The sequence below is a fragment of the Salminus brasiliensis genome, chromosome 8 (assembly GCF_030463535.1).
Source record: "Salminus brasiliensis chromosome 8, fSalBra1.hap2, whole genome shotgun sequence".
Classification (NCBI taxonomy): domain Eukaryota; kingdom Metazoa; phylum Chordata; class Actinopteri; order Characiformes; family Bryconidae; genus Salminus; species Salminus brasiliensis.
In genome coordinates this window covers 1,014,991-1,034,751 of record NC_132885.1, presented here as the reverse complement: position 1 = coordinate 1,034,751, position 19,761 = coordinate 1,014,991, and the positions used below count along the sequence as shown (strand labels likewise).

At 43.5% G+C, this 19,761-nt stretch overlaps 3 protein-coding genes and 1 long non-coding RNA gene across 8 annotated transcripts in view; 1 reads left to right on the top strand and 3 right to left on the bottom strand.

Annotated features, from left to right (window-relative positions):
* Window positions 1-19,761, bottom strand: part of nxph2a (neurexophilin 2a) — a 289,488-nt gene that overhangs the window by 124,194 nt on the left and 145,533 nt on the right. The window lies entirely within an intron of this gene.
* LOC140560800 (uncharacterized) lies at window positions 692-7,555 on the bottom strand. Its single transcript, XR_011979997.1, has 4 exons — window positions 7,387-7,555; window positions 4,170-7,258; window positions 3,967-4,009; window positions 692-2,185 (listed from the first exon to the last, which is right to left on the bottom strand). It is a non-coding gene; the product is annotated as an uncharacterized lncRNA (long non-coding RNA).
* On the top strand, window positions 6,088-11,411 carry LOC140560799 (interferon-induced protein 44-like). Its single transcript, XM_072685344.1, has 4 exons — window positions 6,088-7,265; window positions 7,398-7,563; window positions 7,860-7,960; window positions 10,966-11,411. The coding sequence occupies exons 1-4, from the start codon at window positions 7,074-7,076 to the stop codon at window positions 11,149-11,151; spliced, it is 645 nt and encodes a 214-aa protein (XP_072541445.1). The 5' UTR covers window positions 6,088-7,073; the 3' UTR covers window positions 11,152-11,411.
* On the bottom strand, window positions 12,048-18,726 carry LOC140560802 (uncharacterized). Of its 5 annotated transcripts, none has more exons than XM_072685349.1 (10): window positions 18,502-18,726; window positions 18,316-18,380; window positions 16,135-16,491; window positions 15,336-15,560; window positions 14,918-15,262; window positions 14,614-14,823; window positions 13,940-14,027; window positions 13,809-13,863; window positions 13,383-13,588; window positions 12,048-13,263 (listed from the first exon to the last, which is right to left on the bottom strand). In XM_072685349.1, the coding sequence occupies exons 2-10, from the start codon at window positions 18,365-18,367 to the stop codon at window positions 13,194-13,196; spliced, it is 1,608 nt and encodes a 535-aa protein (XP_072541450.1). In that variant the 5' UTR covers window positions 18,368-18,380; window positions 18,502-18,726; the 3' UTR covers window positions 12,048-13,193. The 5 variants fall into 5 exon arrangements, with proteins under 5 accessions (XP_072541450.1, XP_072541453.1, XP_072541451.1 ...); XM_072685352.1 differs by having other exon boundaries at window positions 16,135-16,485; XM_072685350.1 differs by having other exon boundaries at window positions 18,520-18,726.

The following is a 19,761-nucleotide window of genomic DNA, read 5'->3' as shown; positions in this document are numbered from 1 at the left end:
CTTGCGTAGGATCACCAGCGGCTGGCATTTAGCGTTGGGCATGATGCATCACTGCATAAAGAAGCACAACACACTTGAGTGTAATGGAGGATCCTGGCTACTAAACCCAGGAAATGCAGAGTTTAATGAATGATGTCAGAACTGTAACCTTTACCCTAGTTTCACTGTAAACAGCTGCTGTTAACTGAGTCTTCAAACAGGAGCCCAGATTAGACCCTGTACTGCTTTACGCTCTGTGGCCCCGCCCTGCTGGGCTGATTGGCAGATGAAAATTAGCATAACATAACATAACATAAGCAGTAAATCCTGGTTTTCTGCATTTATTCAGCTGACTGAAGTACAACTCTGGACATGTGGAATCAGGTTTGCAGGTGGACGAGGTTCTGTCTGTGGGTCAGTGGTGATTCTAGGATTGAAATCATGACCGTATTGCTGCAGCTTAACTGACCTCAGTCCTGCTTCACGCTGATGGAGTCTGACTGAATGCTATTCTCAGAGGGCAGCGTTACAGGACTGTCAGACGGTTCATTTCACTGAAGTTCAATATAAGCTGCTTTAGGTAAGAGCCCCTGTAGAACTGCTCTAAATTCAAACATGACCATTACCAAGCTGGTCCACCAGCATCATTAAGCTCCATTTGAAACCTCAGTCTGAAGGGTTCTGATTGGCTATTATTTAGAGTACATGTGCATGTTTTTATTTATTTATTTATTGACAGAAAAATACAGTATTAAAGAGAAAATGGAGACATTAAAGGAAACACACCAGGTTTGTGGGCTTGTTTACTTCACTGTAGTTTAAAAAAAAAAAGAATTAAATATAAATTCTGTTTTTTTGTGGGGGGAGGGTATATAATAATTACATGAAATAATACAGAATTACAGAAGAAATCGAGAAATTACAAAGAAAAAATACAGGTTTTCATCACAGGTGATTATAGTTTTAATATGTAATTTTAATGGTACATTTTACAGCTGACATTGTCGCAAAGCAGTTTTACAGGAATTTAAAAATAAGACAAACATCAAAAATACACCGAAAAATGAATTTTCTGAAGGAAACACGTTGCTGTGCTGTTATTAATTGGTACTAGGTTGTTGCTATGCTGTTGTAACGTACTTACTATAGTATCCTGGCTGTTTGCTATCTTCTTCCTGGATGGCTAAGGTGTTGCTAGATCTTCTCAGCCTGTGTGGTGTGAAATGAAGTGGAATGGAACTCCTCCAGATGTTGACCAGACTTGTTGGGTATTAATGTTTGTGTGTAAAAGTGTGAACTCCTGGCTGCAGTTCAGGGTCATCTTCAGTAATGGATTCAACACAAGAACCAAAGACATGCTATTCTGGACTCCACTGAGAGTTTAAACCACGACAACATTCCCAGTTGGATTAGGAATAGACTGCTACACACAGACTGCTGCAGTCGTCATCATCAGAATATGAATAAAGGGTTTTGAAGAACGATGTTGGAGAACGGTTACATCTCTCGTCTATTCAGTCCTACTGTGTAGAGTAAACATGAGCGGCAGGACAATGCTCATACTGAGGCTCAGGGGTATGTGCATGACGCTCGTAGTGTTGGTAGTAGGATTAACAGCTGCTGTTAACTGAGTCTTCAAACAGGAGTATTGGATCCTAGTAGAGGCTAATGGCTCGAATAATGTGGTCTCGAAGCCCAGATTAGACCATGTACTGCTTGACGCTCTGTGGCCCCACCCTGCTGGGCTGATTGGCAGATGGAAAGTTGTGAACATAAGCAGTAAATCCTGTTTTTCTGCATTTACAGGATGGAGAATGTCTGATATTAGGTGGTATACGATATACGATACTTTTATTGTCATTGCACAATGTACAATGAAATTGAGCAGCAATCCTTAAGGTGCTTAAACATACAATAAATAACACAACTAAAAAAAACAAAAATATACACACAAATTTACACAGTGGATGATGAAAATATATACAATATAATTAACAGATATTGCACAACTCTGAGTAGTAAGAGATTTTTCAAAATAAAAATGGGAAGTTTTTTCAGGTCCATGGTAGTGCTCTGTGAATGTGTGTGTGTGTTTTGCTGTGTTCAGTTCCCGTACAGCGCTGGGGTAAAAACTGTTTTTCAGTCTGTCCTGGATGTGATGGATCTGGCTTCTCCTCGCAGAGGGATTATTCATGACCTCAGAGAACTGAAAGTGAAAGTAGCACCAACACAAAAAGAGAGAAAGAGAGAGAGAACAGTCAGAAGGAAGAGACGCTGCATCGTACTGCTAATCACGGTAAGTACAGCTGCTGGCTTTGTGATATTTCACCCTTTTAAAGAGCAACAAACTTTCAATTAATAATAGCTTGGGATTTCTTATTTCTTGGGCAGTTCGAACTTCCTGTCAGGTGCCTGGAGCATATATCTGATTGTGTTTAGTGGCAGCATCTCTCTGGATATGGAGAGAGTGCTGTCACGTTTATATTTACACTGTTGAGCAAATGCTTCCATAATAACCAGCTAATCCACAACCCAACCCTTAATCTTAATCCTAACCTCAACCTACACTCTAATCCTAACCATCCTCCCGGTCCTAATCCTGATCCCTAAATCTTAGAGTAATCCAGTAAAGCTCCAGTAACAGACTGGTGTCAGCAGCAGGTCTATAGCCGCTGGTTGAGGATGGTGAGATGACTGTTTGGTCATTGTGCGCGCTGCACTCTTCTCCTACACACTAGACTAGGATTCACAACTGCAGAGACGAGTGAGGTGTTCCTAACTGAAGTTCGACTAAATACTCAAACCACCGGAACTTCCAGTCAGGTTCAGTAGTTTGAGTAGAAGGCCTGAACGGCTCTCTTGGTGGTGAGGAGTCAGCCTCCTTTATAGAGAAGAGTGCAAAGGACTGCACACAACCAGTGTAACCGGCGGTTCTGGACAATAGAGACTCTGGGCTGTTTCAGTTTGGAGATCGCGTGACACTTAACAATCGCCTGGTTTTACAGACAGTACAGACACATGCAGTCACTTTGCTGCACTAGCATAACAGCATAACTTTGCTAAAGTAAATACTTTATTCATTAAACTATTTAACTTATTATTAATTAAGTTATTTATTAAACAGCATTGTCTCTCCTCTCCAATCTGACTTTATTTCTATGTAAAAACATAAAGGGGAAAGATTAGTAAGATACTACACTGCACACAAGCAGCAGCAGACACCAAACCTTCATGAGTTATTAACTGTTTTTAATATAGTTTATATATGGATGATAATGATGATGATGATGATTATCCTTTTTGTTTTCAGTTCCACAGATTCAAATATGGAAAACCCTGGTGAGTATAAAAAGTTTCACAACGTTGCTATTAAAGCTCTGAATAAAGTATTTTGTATAAATGAAAAACTTATCAATTTAAAGCAGACAGGGATCATCAGTCAGCCACAGTAATTTTAGTAATATCAGTCAGTAGTTTAGTATTAATTGATAAAATCAGACAGTGATATTGGTCAGTAAATCAGGCAGTAAAATCAGTCAGTGATGAAACTACTTGCTTTAAAGGCTATAGATTTATCTAAATGGTTCAAGTTTTGCTGTAGTTCTTAAATTTGAGCACAGAATCGAGTCCCCTTACAGCGAAAAGTCAGTGTAAAAGTGACGTTACAGAAGGGTGGCATTTATTCAGTAAAGCTTGATGGCAGCACATTCTGGATTCAGTGCTGGGACGGGTCCACAGACTAGAGTTCAGCATTCAGCCAGAGCAAGTGTTCACCCTTCTCCTAGTTCAGCTCAGAGGAGCTCCGAGATCAGCTGGCTGATGAGCTCTGAGTCAGTCTGGTCCACACAAACTTTGGTTTTGCACAGAATGTTTAGATGCAGAACGGCCCAAGAGTGGTCATAAGTTTGGTAAATCCTGCCAAACCTGGTCTCCAAAACAGAGCTTAAAGATTTGAGCTGGGCCGAAAGTCCTTCAGCACAGCAGTACCTTTCAAAGGAGAATCCTCACAGGTCAGTAGAACCAGTCAGTCCTGCAACCCAGAGTACGGTGGAAATTCACTTACTGCATTGTTCGAGAACAGCTCTGAGACATTTACTGTCTGACTGGCTTAAGCAGTGTTGTTTTGTTGGGCGGTGTTCTTTTATGAATCGCTAACAGCAACATGCAAATGAGGGAGAGTTGATACATACCAGTAATGCTCATTTTTGACATGCTCTCTGTTCTCCATTCTCCATTTACTCGCCATTCTCTTCTTTCCAACAGAGTTTGAAACCGTTCTGGCCTGTCAAACAGTGAAAGCTGGGGAAGATGTTGTTCTTTGCTGTAGGGCAAACACAGAAGTAAAATCAGCGACCTGGATGAAGAATGATTGTGTTCTCAACTGCATATATGGAAAACACTCTGTAAAACAGGAAAGGAAACTGTTCAGCTTGGAAATTAAGAATGCTGAGGAGGAAGATGAAGGAATATACTCCTTAACTCTGAAGAATAATCAAGGCAGCACCTCCTGCTATGCTCATATCACTGTAGGTACGTATCAGTTCTGTACTGAAGTAACTGCAGAAGAATGAAGCCCAGAGCTCCAGTCCCTTTAGAATCCCACCCCTAACAATCCTGATGAGGGTCAGTTCTAATTCTCAGGTATTTATAGAATTCTGGATTATTACAATTGTGAAATGAAAAGGTGATATTCCCAATATAATTAACCCACAATCTCAAGTATAAACATGGGAAGGTGTGGTAGACATCCTGTTAGTGTTGAACATTTAATGATCAGTGGAAATGTTCAGTGATGATTCATCCTGTGTCTGCAGAGCTGAGGGAATGGAGGACGCTGCTGTGGGAGTGAGTACAGTACAGTTCAGTTCAATGTAATTCAGTTGTAATATATTTAAATAGCGTTTGTTATTCCTGTTGTCACGAAGCAGCTTTACAGTGAACCGGCTCTGAGCATCCTTTGAGCAAGCCAAAAGAAAACAGTGGCAGGAAAAAAACTCCTGAGAAGAGCCAAGACTCTAAAGCGGGATGGATAACATCGGATAGCATAACAAATAACAGGGCGACACTTTGATGTTCACCTGAGAGATCACTGATCATCTAACAGCTCTAATACAGACCATCCCACCAGCTGCTGCTATAGATCTGCTGCTGGCACCAGCCTGGAGACTAACTGGATTAGACTGATATTAAGGGGCCAGGGTTGGGCTTTAGGTTGGGGTTAGGTTAAGGTTAGGCAGTATCCAGACCAGCATAGCATTGCAACGGGCTGCAGGGTGGTGGAGACCTAAGTTAGGCAGTACCAGCACAGAAGGAACAGGACATCAGGACATTAATATCAACAATACTAATATTCACACCACTAATAAACAGCATTTATATCAACAAGAACATTAATCAATCAACACCATCAGCTAGAATAACACCACCCATATACACATGACAAAATTGTTGGTACCCCTCGGTTAATGAAAGAAAAACCCACAATGGTAAAAAAGTAATAAAGAATTAAATTCTATGAAAATTAACTAATGAAAATCCAACATTGATTTTGAACCATGATTCAACAGAATTATTTAAAAAATAAACTTATTAAACAGGCCTGGACAAAAATGATGGTACCCCTGAAAATAATGTGACCACAGGGACATGTTAAATCAAGGTGTGTCCACTAATTAGCATCACAGGTGTCTACAATCTTGTAATCAGTCAGTGGGTCTATATATAGGGCTACAGGTAGTCACTGTGCTGTTTGGTGACATGGTGTTTACCACACTCAACATGGACCAGAGGAAGAGAAGGAAAGAGTTTCAGGAGATTAGAAAGAAAATAATATTAAAGTTATAGACAAGCATGTTAAAGGTAAAGGTTATAAGACCATCTCCAAGCAGCTTGATGTTCTTGTGACTACAGTTACACATATTATTCAGAAATTTAAGACCTATGAGACTGTAGCCAACCTCCCTGGACGTGGCCGCAGGAGGAAAATTTATGACCAATCAAAGAGACAGATTTTATGAATGGTAACAAAAGAGCCCAGAAAAACTTCTAAAGAGATTAAAGGTGAACTTCAAGATCAAGGAACATCGTTGTCAGATCGCACCATCCATCATTGTTTTTTAGCCAAAGTGGACTTCATGGGAGATGACCAAGGAGGAACCATTGCTGAAAACAAACCATAAAAAAGCCAGACTGGAATTTTCCAAACTACATGTTGACAAGCCCCAAAGCTTCTGGGAGAATGTCCTGTGTACAGATGAGACAAAAATGGAACTTTTTGCCTAGGCACATCAGCCCTATGTTCACAGACGAAAAAATGAAGCATATCAAGAAAAGAACACTGTCCCTACTGTGAAACATGGAGGAGGCTCTGTTATGTACTGGGACTGCTTTGCTGCATCTGGCACAGGGTGTCTTGAATCTGTGCAGGGTGCAATGAAATCTCAAGACTATCAATGGATTCTAGAGAGAAATGTGCTGCCCAGTGTCAGAAAGCTTGGAGCTTATGAGTCTCAGTTGCAGTTCATGGGTCTTGCAACAGGATAATGACCCAAAACACACAGCTAAAACACCCAAGAATGGCCAAGAGGAAAACATTGGACTATTCTGAAGTGGCCTTCTATGAGTCCTGACCTAAATCCTATTGAGCATCTTTGGAAGGAGCTGAAACATGCCGTCTGAAAAGGCACCCTTCAAACCGTATCCCTGAACATCCTGTTCACACTGAGGTCCAGCAGCGAGTGTATCTATGAGGTCTGGCTGAAAGAGGAGTCTTTATTTTTGTCATTTTATTATTTAGAGATAACTGGATGGTGTGATCAGGTTAGGAAGTAAGTGAAAGAGCTGCTTGTACTCAGAGCCCTGGTTGGTGTTTGCAGGGAGGCTCCACTGGTCAGCTCTCTGAAGGCCTTCAAAATCAGCGGGTCAGTAAAGGAGCTGCGCTTCCTGCTGTATGGTCCGCTCGGAGCCGGAAGATCCAGTGTCATAAATACCATCAAATCCATCTTCCTCCAGCGGCAGTTCATCGGCTGTCTGACTGCTGAATTGTCTTCACATCCTCTTCCTCTGAGTGTGAGTCCAGCCTGCAGATCCTCCACATGGTCCACTCAGAACACAGACTCCATTACTGTTATTGTTGTTGTTTACAGTATCAGAAGTTCTCAGTTGGGGTCAGAGACTCTGGACTATTCTCCTTCTTTGAGGTCGGGGGTCTGGAAACAGGAGACCATGGTACGCACCCTGATGATGTCATCCAAGCATTAAAAGGTCATATATCCATCAGCTACCAGGTAACACACGCACACACACACACACACACACACACACAGTAAATTATAATATTCAATACACAGTTTAAAGCAGGTTTACTTATATTTTACTAAAATGCTACAAACTGATTAAATCGTCAACCTGTTTTCCAGTTCAGACCTGGTTGCCCGATCAATGAAGATAATCCGTATTATATCAGCAGTCAGGGTCTGAGGGATCAGATCCACTGTGCGGTGATCGTTGTATCAGCAGAGAAACTGCCTTACTTAACATGTGGAGACAAACTGAAGACCATCAGAACAGCAGCGAGTCGACTTGGTCAGTTCACTCAAATTTCTGTAGAAAATACTAAGAAGGGAGGGCTGGAAGTGAGAGGGAGGGGCTGGAGGGGAACGTAGAAAGGGCAGGAGGCAGACGAGGGGGAAGGGCTGGACAGGGACAGAAATAGGAGAAGGGGACGGGGGGGCCGGAGGGGAGTCTCAGTAAGAGGAATATCAGAATTCTGACATCAGTCTTCAAGTCTTCAGGAATTCAAGAACTCCTAGTGCAGTTTGAGATTACAGTAGAGACTAATCAGGTATAGTCTGATGGAGCTCCCTGTGCTTCTGCTGCAGGAATCCCTCAGCTGGTCTTCATGACCAACGTGGACATGGTTTGTGGTTTGACGTGTAAAGATCTGAGCAAGATCTACCAAAGCAGGAGGATCAAGAACAGAGTGAGCGACTGTTTCTACACCTACAGCAGAGCCACACAGTTTAACACTGAAACTCCAGTTAACCTGATTTCATTCCCCACAGCTCATTACCCAACATTACCCTACCATATCTGACATTACCCAACATTATCCAACCACACCTAACCACACCCAACATTACCTAACCACATCAAACATAACCTAACCACACCCAACATTACCCAACCACACCTAACCACACCCAACATTACCCAACCACACCTAACCACACCCAACATTACCCAACCACACCTAACCACACCCAACATTACCTAACCACATCAAACATAACCTAACCACACCCAACGTTACCCAACCACACCTAACCACACCCAACATTACCCAACCACACCTAACCACACCCAACATTACCTAACCACATCAAACATAACCTAACCACACCCAACATTACCCAACCACACCTAACCACACCCAACATTACCTAACCACATCAAACATAACCTAACCACACCCAACATTACCCAACCACACCTAACCACATCAAACATAACCTAACCACACCCAACATTACCCAACCACACCTAACCACATTACACATAACCTAACCACACCCAACATTACCTAAACATAAGCAGTCCATTAAGTGTAAATTCTCACTTCTCAAAACCATTTCATCCAAAGTTGTTGAATTAGCCCACATGGAAAAATATATATTCAACATCCCCAACATTAACCAACCACACCTAACCACACCCAACATTACCTAACCACACCCAACATTACCCAACCACATCTGATATTACCCAACATTACCCAACCACACCTAACCACACCCAACATTACCCAACCACACCCAACATTACCTAACCACATCTGACATTACCCAACCACACCCAACATTACCCAACCACACCTAACCACACCCAACATTACCCAACCACACCCAACATTACCTAACCACATCTGACATTACCCAACCACACCCAACATTACCCAACCACACCTAACCACACCCAACATTACCCAACCACACCCAACATTACCCAACCACATCTGACATTACCTAACCACACCCTGTGTATCTGCACCTATGAAACTTGTCTATGCCATTATAAATGTAGATTTGTTAATACTGATTAGAAAAATTCTAAAATCTATTTGGTAAATAGGCAATATATTCCGAAATACATTTGAGTGTGAAATGTATTTGGGAATAAAATCTGATGTATTTTAAATATATAAAAAGTACCAAGCTTCTCATATTCAAATACTGTATTGTTTGTATACATTTGAGATATATATGTATGTGTGTGTGTATATATATACACACACACCCCATAAAATGCTGCTGAATATCTATATAAATATACAGCAGGTGAAATAAGTATTCAACGTCAGCAATTTTACAAGAAAATATATTTCTAAAGGTGCTATTGACATGAAATTCTCACCAGATGTCTGACAACCCATCCAATCCACACACACAAAATAATCAACCATAGACGTCCATAAATGCAGTTATGTGTAATTATGAGAAATGACACAGGGGAATTAATTCCCCTGTAATTAACACAGTAATTAGAAAGCAATCCTGTCAACTGATGGCCTAGAAAAAGGAGTCTCATTACCAAAGAGCCACACAAGAAACCACCATGGGTAAAACCAGTGAGCTCTCTCAGGACCTTCCCAACCTTACTGTTGTAAAACCTACTGATGGCAATGGTTACAGAAGAACTTCTGATCTACTGAAGGTTGCAGTGAGCGCTGCTGGGGGTGTAATAATAATGAACATAAATTCACCAGAAACTGGCCGCGACCAAGCGCTCCCCGCGAGAGTTCAGACAGAGGGGTGAAGAGAATCATCCGAAGAGTTCAAGGCCACCTGTGAAGAGCTACAGAAAGACCTGGAATCAGCAGGTTCAGCTTCTTCACCTCTTAACCGCCACAGCCTGTCTGCACGCTCACCACGCAGGACCCCACTGCTGAAGCCCGTTTAAAGCTTACCAACATTCAGACGAGCCTGTGAAACACTAGGAGGAGATAGTCTGGTCTGATGAACCCAAAACTCTTTGGATGCTGTGATACACTCCATGTGCTGCATATCACCTCAAAAACACCACACAGTGAGGTTTGGAGGTGGGATGTGGTGGGGGCTGTTTCTCAGCATACGGCACTGACACGCTTCAAATCTGCAGCTCTACCAGGACGATGAAGATGAAATGAGGGTGGACATTTCAGCAAGACCCCAAACACTCAGCCAAGGAAACTCTCCTCTGCTTTCAGAGAACGAAAATTAAGCTGCCAATCACCGGCCCAGCCAATCACCTGCCCTGAATCCAACTGAACATCTATTAAAGGAATTAAAGCACAGAGTTAATAGAAGGGGCCCAAGGGACCTTCAGGATTTGAAGAACGTTGTGGGGAAGAACGGGCCGCAATGAGCAACCTGAGCAATGCCTGAGACTAGTTTCTCCATACAGGAGGAGTCTTGAAGCTATTGCATACATCTCAGTAAGCGTGTTCAGTACTTTCCCCCTTTGTCATTTCTCATTATTACACATAACTGCAGTTATAGACGGGTTGGATGAGTTGTTACCGACATCTGGTGAGAATTTCATGCAAATACAATACAATGTGCAATACAATTATTAAATATTGTGTGTGTATATAGTGATCATTTATCTACATTTTTGCACGTCTTGCTATCCCTTTGCTGCTGTGACACTGAGAATTTCCTCACTGTGGGACTAATAAAGGATTATCTTATCTTATCAATAGCAGCTTTAGAAATATATTAACTTAGAAAACTTGCAACATGTTCAATACTAATTTGACCTGCTGTAATTATATATATGTATATGTAAAAATAGACTAAATTGTGGCAGGAGTTTTGTTTCCGTTGTCAGTTTTCCAGCAGTTCTGTCTGTTTCACAGTCAGTGAAGCTGTGACTGTAGATGATGTGGGCTCCAGGTTAACCTGCTGTTTAACTGAGAGTAATCTGAGGTGCCACTTTGTGTTTCTGCAGATGAAGGAGTGCAGCAATCTTCTGGGTGTCCCTCTGAACTGTATCTTCCCTGTGAAGAACTACCATCAGGAGACTTGTATGGATGAGAAGATAAACTGTCTGATGCTGGACGCTTTAACACAGATCGTACACTCGGCTAACGACTATGTGGAGAAATGCTCCAGAAACCAGACCCACAGTGAATAGTTCTTCACCCAGAATCTCTGAGTCACACAAACCACAAAGCCCAAGCGTTAAATCCACGTCCTCCACGCAGACCTGCCGGACGGGCTGAGCTCATCCTAACCCTCTGTGTGCTGTAGAGTCAGTGTAGTAGTTACTGACCCCGCCTACCTGAAACTGTGCTGCCTGGTTTACAGTGAAGCAGACTGCATTTTAATATAAACATGTTAAATATTAAAAACTATTCCTGAAAAAATGTTTAAATTGCATCACATGATGAAAAATGATCAGTAAGTAAATCAGGCTGAATAAACGCACATTCTGATACAGTGTGTTTTAGGTTTTATTACAATAGAAGTTTTTGATGCTGACTCACTAGACCTGCACTCACTAGCCCTGCACTCACTAGACCTGCACTCACTAGCCCTGCACTAGCCCTGCACTCACTAGCCCTGCACTCACTAGCCCTGGACTCACTAGCCCTGCACTCACTAGCCCTGCACTCACTAGCCCTGGACTCACTAGCCCTGCACTCACTAGCCCTGGACTCACTAGCCCTGCACTCACTAGACCTGTACTCACTAGCCCTGCACTCACTAGCCCTGGACTCACTAGCCCTGCACTCACTAGCCCTGCACTCACTAGACCTGCACTCACTAGCCCTGGACTCACTAGCCCTGCACTCACTAGCCCTGGACTCACTAGCCCTGCACTCACTAGACCTGCACTCACTAGCCCTGCACTCACTAGCCCTGGACTCACTAGCCCTGCACTCACTAGACCTGCACTCACTAGCCCTGCACTCACTAGACCTGCACTCACTAGCCCTGCACTCACTAGCCCTGGACTCACTTGCCCTGGACCTCAAAGTTATTTTAGATGCAACACGTATCAGAAAATCAAAGATCTTCAGTCCAGTCTTTGAGTTTTGTGTCTTTACTATGAACTAAGAATCATACAACACAAAAAAGGAATTCCTGAAAAGAGAGAGAGTGTGTGTGTGTGTGTGTGTGTGTGTGTGTGTGTGTGTGTGTGTGTGTGTCCTGGAGGAACGCTGTGTGGTTTCACTGTGTACTCTGTTTAGAGTTAAAATGACAATAAAGCCTCTTGACTAGACTGTGATGCTTCTAGGCTGGAGGCTTCTGCTGTCTTCCATGCGTCCTCATGCTTTTACTAAACTCAGCAGCCAATCAAATTGCATCACATTTGATAAAGTAATTACTTTCCAAAATTCTTACATACCCAAATGCAACAGTTACAAATATTAATGAAGAATTAAATCCACATTTACGACATACATTTACATTTAAAACAAAAATGGCTCTAACAATGTTGTTATTAGCTGAAATGGCCAGGAGGGGGAGCCATCGGACAACTTGACACAGCGGGTCCTAATAAGCCTCAAACAACTTTCTGAGGTTTTTATTAACAGAAAGAATTAAAGTTTGTCTTTGGGATCAGTGTGAGATCGGTGCGGGGTTGTGAGGGTATAGTGTGGGATTAGTATGGGATCGGTGTGGGGTTGTGGGGGTATAGTGTGGGATTAGTATGGGATTGGTGGGTGGTCAGTGTGGGGTTTGATGGGGGTATAGTCTGGGCTCAGTCGGGGATCAGTGCGGGGTTGCGGGGGTATAGTGTGGGATTAATATGGGATCGGTGGGTGGCCAGTGTGGGGTTGTGGGGGTATAGTGTGAGGTCAGTATGGGAGCAGTGCATGATTGTGGGGGTATAGTGTGGGATTAGTATTGGATAGTATTGGTAGTCAGTGCAGGGTTGTGGGGGTATAGTGTGATGTCAGCATAGGATCAGTGGGTGGTCAGGGCGGGGTTGTGGGGGTATAGTGTGGGATCAGTGTGGGGTTGTGGGATCAGTGGCTTGACCTTTGTCTTAGGTTTCCTGGCTTTTCTGGGAAATCCTACGTGGTGAAATACAAAAGATTTCTGGCTGCTGGTCCTCATCACTGCTCCAGGCGACCGAAACTGAGATGCACAGTCATCCTACAGCCAGCAGGGGTGGAACGTCCCAGTCTCTGAGCATGATCCAGGACCTCTCCATGGTGAGTGTGTTCATGTTGGGGGTTTGCGTTTTTGGATCTTGCTGTAGATCTGAGGCAGGTCTGTATCTGCATCTGGAGCTCTGCAGAGAAACAGATTTCAGGAACTGAGCTCAGAACAGATCAGCGTATCAGCTATCAGTCAGGGAAATGTGGTAAACTGGGCAGTTTCAGTGCAGATGTAATGAGGGAGTTTGCTCACTGGGGGTCAGCATTGAGTCTGCTCAGGTTCACAGCAGCATACTGAACATCCTGCTCCTCTGGGATGTAAACACCAAGTGAGGACGTGGTGGGCGGAGACTGGGAGGGTTTGAAGTAAAGACTGGAGTAGCAAAGACTGTAGGGATCCTCTGAAACCTCTCTCAGAGGCAAGACTGAGACATTACTGTACACAGCAGCAGAGTCGCACTGAGAGAGAGAGAGAGAGAGAGAGAGAAGCATTCACTGCAGTGCTGAGAGCGACCCTCCACCCAAACACTACCTGCTCTGTGGTGGTCGGTGCTGTGGCTGGAGGAGGCTGATAACAGAGTCTGCACAGAAACAGATGGATTCACTCTGGAATCATAGAGCTATAAAGTATTGATGAGACCTGATCACACAGTCCCTCATCGCGAACCTGTCCACTCACCTGTCCACTGTCCTCAGTGCTCCTGTGGCCTTTACCCGTGTTGGACGTTCCCCTCCTGACGAACAATCAATAGTTCCTATCAGTTCATTTCTCAGTGATGTTCAAAACATGACGAATATGTTTTTACAGACCGTATCAGGAGCCATCCTGTGAGCGTTAGAGCCAGAAACACTGGAACCCCCACTGTGATGAGCTTTAGCACCGCCTTCTTCTCAGGACCTTTAGAGATTAACCATAAACCACATGATTCATAACAGCAGGTGAAAACTGAGGAATGTCATTCCCTGACCACAGCAAACTAAGGAGAACCTGCGGCTAATGTTCAAGCCATGATACACCAGACTGTAATTAAAGCATATCAATAAACCAGTGCTGTGAAAAACACAAGTCCACTAGCGAGACGTTGTGGTTTGGACTGCATTAGGGTGATGAAGGGTGTTCATCTCTCAGTTATGGAGTCGTCATTTTCCTCTCAGTGTGTGAGAAGTCCATTCTCAGTACATCTCTAGAAGTTCTAGAACACCCCATGAAGTTACCGTTTTCTGAGATGCTACCACCCTTCGCCCGGTGGCCTATTGGACATCAGTCAGATTGGGTCCTTTGCCCGTGATGACGGTTCTGCATTCTGCTACAACTAACCGGTGCTGTCATGAGGCATCTATGGTGGGCAGGGGCAAATCTTTTGGAGGTTCTTCAGTTTAAAACTGTGAATGTTCCTTAAAGGTTCCTCAAAGCACCTTAAGAGGTTTCTCCACAGTTTCCAACTGAAGCACCTCCGAAAGTTCCTACTAATCAGAAGCGTTACCTCCCAAAGCACAGGAGTACTGGCGAACATCCTCAGGGTTTGCTGACTCCAGGTGGAGCGTGTTGTATCTGGTGGGTTTGTTAGTTATGGGCTGTCCATTCTTGTACCAGATGTAGGTGGGGTTGTTGGGCAGAGTGCAGGTGGCGCTACAGGTCAGCGTTACTGGCTGTCCTCCTGATGGAGCGCTGGGACTCGCTCTCACCTGAAGATCTGAACATGTAAACAAATGTATAAATAGACAGTATATCATTTTTCCAACTGTGATTAAAACGGCAGGGCCAGTAGAGCAGACGTGGACGGGCACCTGTCACATTCAGGATAACTCCAGGTCTTCCAAAGAATTTCCCTTCTGAAGAATTCGTGAGGAAACGAAAGAAATATTCTCTGGAGTCATTCTTCCTCACGTCTCTCATCCTCAGAGTGCAGTTTCTCTCTTTATCCCCAAGAAACTCCACCCGACCAGCAAACTGCTCTTCCTTACTCAGATCCATGGGAATGACTTTAGGCCGAGAGTAAAACCAGTAGGTCTCGGTGACCGTGAGACCACTGGGATATGAGTAAGTGCAGGGAAAGTCCACTGATGAACCCTCCAGAACACAGAGTGCTCTGTCTGAGTAGAGCACACTCCAGCAGCTCTCATCAAAAACACCTGTAGAATAAGAGATCGTCAGCTGATGTGGCAGGTCCATAAACGGTTAACTCTGACGTGTCTTCATACTCACACACTGAACTGGAACTGATTCTATTTGGGTTGTTAACAGAGCAGAAGTAGCTTCCAGGACTGCTGGATAAGACAGAAATCTGACTCCTGGGGTTTGTGTTTATGTACTGTCCGTTCCTGAACCAGTGGTAAAGATTAGGTTTAGAGGTCAAACTGCAGGAGGCGCTGCAGTTCAACGTCCGTTTCGTCTGCTTTTTGGCATCGGAGACCATCTTCACCTGCAGGTCTGAATGGGAATTAGGTTAAGTTAGGTTATGTGATCAAGCACACACTATCTGGACAAAAGTATTGGGACACCTGCGCTTTCATTATTTCTTATTAATAAAGAGTTTATTCTGCTTTTGTTGGAGTAACTGTCTCTACTGTCCAGGGATAAAGACTTTCTACTAGATTTTGAAGGAGCATTGCTGTGAGGATTTGATTGCATTTAAGAGTGTTAGTGAGGTCAGGGTGTTGGATTTATCATCACCATCAACTCCCCAACCCCTCTCAAACATCCTGGATGGAGGCTCCACCACCGTCATTCCAGAGAACACAGTTCACAGCTTTATATACCCCTCTAGCCCACGCCGGGGATTATTAGGCAGCATGGCGCCAATAGGTTCATTTTGAGTCCTATTCTATTGGCAGTACTTCTTCTCTACAGGGACTAGACAAGCTTGTGTGTGCATTTGCACATCTGTGTCAGCAATGGATGCAAATCAAAGAAGCTGAATGCATTCATTAGAAGGGGTGTCCACAAACATTTCAGACATATAGTGTACACAACATTTCATAACCACAAAGTTGATGAGCTTTACCTGAGACCGTTAGAGTGACCACTGTAGGGCTGGGGTATTTATCTCCTGTTTCTGTGATGAGCATGAGCTGATACCCCCCTGAGTCTCTCTCTCTCAGGTCTCTTATTGTGAGAGTAGAGATGGAGCTGTATCCACCGCTCCTGTAGCTCACCCGTCCGGTGTAGTCTGGGTCTGAAGCTAAATCCTCCGGATCTTCTTCCTTCCTCCATTTAGCTTTTTGTTTGGGGCTGAACCAGAAGCTTCGCTGAGGTCTGATGTTTGAGTACGAGCAGTCCAGGTTCACTACCGATTCCCGCAGAGCACAGACAGTCTGAGACCTGCAGGTCACTCTCACACTCTCATCCAGAGAACCTGCAACTGAAAGAGTGTGAACCACAGAGTCTGCAGTACTCCCACAGACACGTCCCGTACGACACAGTGCAGACAGACAGTACGACACAGCGCAGACAGACAGTACGACACCGTGCAGACAGACAGTACGACACCGTGCAGACAGACAGTACGACACTGTGCAGACAGACAGTACGACAGTGTGCAGACAGACAGTACGACACAGTGCAGACAGACAGTACGGCACAGTACGACACAGTGCAGACAGACAGTACGGCACAGTACGACACAGTGCAGACAGACAGTACAACACAGTGCCGACAGAAACACAGTGCAGACAGAAACACAAGTGCAGACAGACAGTACAGCACAGTGCAGACAGAAACACAAGTGCAGACAGACAGCACGACACAGTGCAGACAGACAGCACGACACAGTGCAGACAGACAGTACGACACAGTGCAGACAGACAGTACAACACAGTGCAGACAGAAACACAGTGCAGACAGACAGCACAACACAGTGCAGACAGACAGCACAACACAGTGCAGATAGAAACACAGTGCAGACAGACAGCACAACACAGTGCAGACAGACAGCACAACACAGTGCAGACAGAAACACAGTGCAGACAGACAGCACAACACAGTGCAGACAGAAACACAGTGCAGACAGACAGCACAACACAGTGCAGACAGACAGCACAACACAGTGCAGACAGAAACACAGTGCAGACGGACAGCACAACACAGTGCAGACAGAAACACAGTGCACACAGAAACACAGTGCAGACAGACAGTATGACACAACGCAGACAGACAGTACGACACAACGCAGACAGACAGTATGACACAACGCAGACAGACAGTACGGCACCGTGCAGACAGACAGTACGGCACCGTGCAGACAGACAGTACGGCACCGTGCAGACAGACAGTACGACACTGTGCAGACAGAAACACAGTGCAGACAGACAGTACGACACTGTGCAGACAGAAACACAGTGCAGTACGGCACCGTGCAGACAGACAGTGCGACACCGTGCAGACAGACAGTGCGACACCGTGCAGACAGACAGTGCGACACCGTGCAGACAGACAGTGCGACACCGTGCAGACAGACAGTACGACACCGTGCAGACAGACAGTGCGACACCGTGCAGACAGACAGTGCGACACCGTGCAGACAGACAGTACGACACCGTGCAGACAGACAGTACGACACCGTGCAGACAGAGAGTACGACACTGTGCAGACAGAAACACAGTGCAGACAGACAGTACGACACTGTGCAGACAGAAACACAGTGCAGACAGACAGTACGACACCATGCAGACAGAAACACAGTGCAGACAGACAGTACGACACTGTGCAGACAGACAGTACGACACCGTGCACTTCAGAAAAGCAACTGAAAGTAGTGACACACAGTAACACAAAATCCTTGCTTGTATTAGAATGATGATTATGTTAATTAATTTCATTCATTTATCTTCATTTTAGTTTTCTTTTCTGATTTAATTCTTCTTTTCAATTTTGTTGGTTGTTATAAAATCTTACTTTGACTTATTTTATTGTTGTTTTGTTTATCTACTGCTTTTATGTTGTGCCATTGTGGTTTATTAAATTATGTAATTTTATTTATTTATTTATATTTGTTATGTAATTTACTTCTGTAAAATTAACTAATTATATTATTTATTTAACATTTTTTGTTATCTTATATATTTAACATTTTATCATTTTCAACCCTTCTTTTGATCCTCAGCACTATACAACCGCCCCCCCCCCCACACACACACACATACACACATACACACACATACACACACACCATCAGAAATAATCCCACCTGCAGTCTTCAGCAGGACGACCAGTACCAGCATTCTACAGCTGAAGCTCATGGTTCCAGCTGATCTGCAGAACATCATCAGAAAACCCACTGAGTTCAAAGTGAATTCTTCCTCCACTTTATTAACAACAACAACAACAATAATAATAATAATAATAATAATAATAATAATAATAATAAACCCACAAAGCCAGTGTATCAAACCTTTCCCCTCCAGCTGAGCTCCAGGTCAGAGTGGTCTAGAAGCGCAGACTGAACCGACTCAGAGAAACTGTCTGATCTTTTTTCATCAGATCAGCTTTTGTTCAGCACTGACCCTCCAACCCCACTTCACCTTCAGCTGGACCGTTAGACCCTCCTCCTCCTCCTCCTCATTTACTGAGGAATACTAATGTCTGACTCACTTTCTGTTGCGGAAACGTCTCACTTTTTTTTTGCTTACTGGAAGAGAGTTGACAAGAGCATGTGAGTGTGTGTGTGTGTGTGTGTGTGTGAGTGGGTGTGTGTGTGTGTGTGTGTGTGTGTGTGTGTGTGTGTGTGTCTGTGTGTGTGTATTTGGGTTTCCTTCCCTTTTTCAGTGTTCAGAGATGAATGCTCAGGAAACACTGCTCTGCAGTTGCTGCTGATCCACTGCTGATTTAGAGTTTTAATGAAGGTCTGTAGATTTTTATTAACACTGTTCCCAAAACGTCGAGAGGGGTGTGTGAGTTGTTGGAGCAGCGGTGTCTCCTATTACATACAGAAACACGCTGGAGTTCAGTGAGCTCTTCAGAACCTCCCGTTCTTTCACTGATGTGTGGAGGAAAGACAGACTGCAGGACTAGAGGCTGGAGTTTATACACCTGTAGCTGAATTGGATTTGGAATTTTGTAAAATAGAAATAAACATCTCATTATAAAATAATATCTAGTTATTGTTAGGTTGACATCAAACAGTGTTCTCTGTTCCAGAATAATTTTAACAGCATTAAAAGATTCAGAGTTTACTTGTTTATATTAAATGAAATGTTTTGGATGAAAAGCTTGAGCTGTTTTCATAATTCCCAGTTGAAGAGTTGAAGAGTCGAAGAGTCGATTCTTTTGAAACTGACTCCTCTGCAGCGGTGTGCGGTCGAGGCGGGAGTGTTCGGGTATGAGCTCAGGTTCTCTGTGTAATATCTACACTGTCAGCATTGTTTTAAGGGGACAATTGGGGAGATGTCCAATTTAAGAACAGTATTTTTTAACAAATACTACTAAAACTTAGTGTACAAATCATGCACGGATCTGTGCACAGAATTAATTAAAATATAAATAAATAAAATTTAAAAATATATTTCATAAAAAATAGATCAATATTATATAAATATTATATATATATATATATATATATATATATATATATATATATATATATATATATATATATATATATATATATAAAGGCTCTGTTTCATTAAACATACAT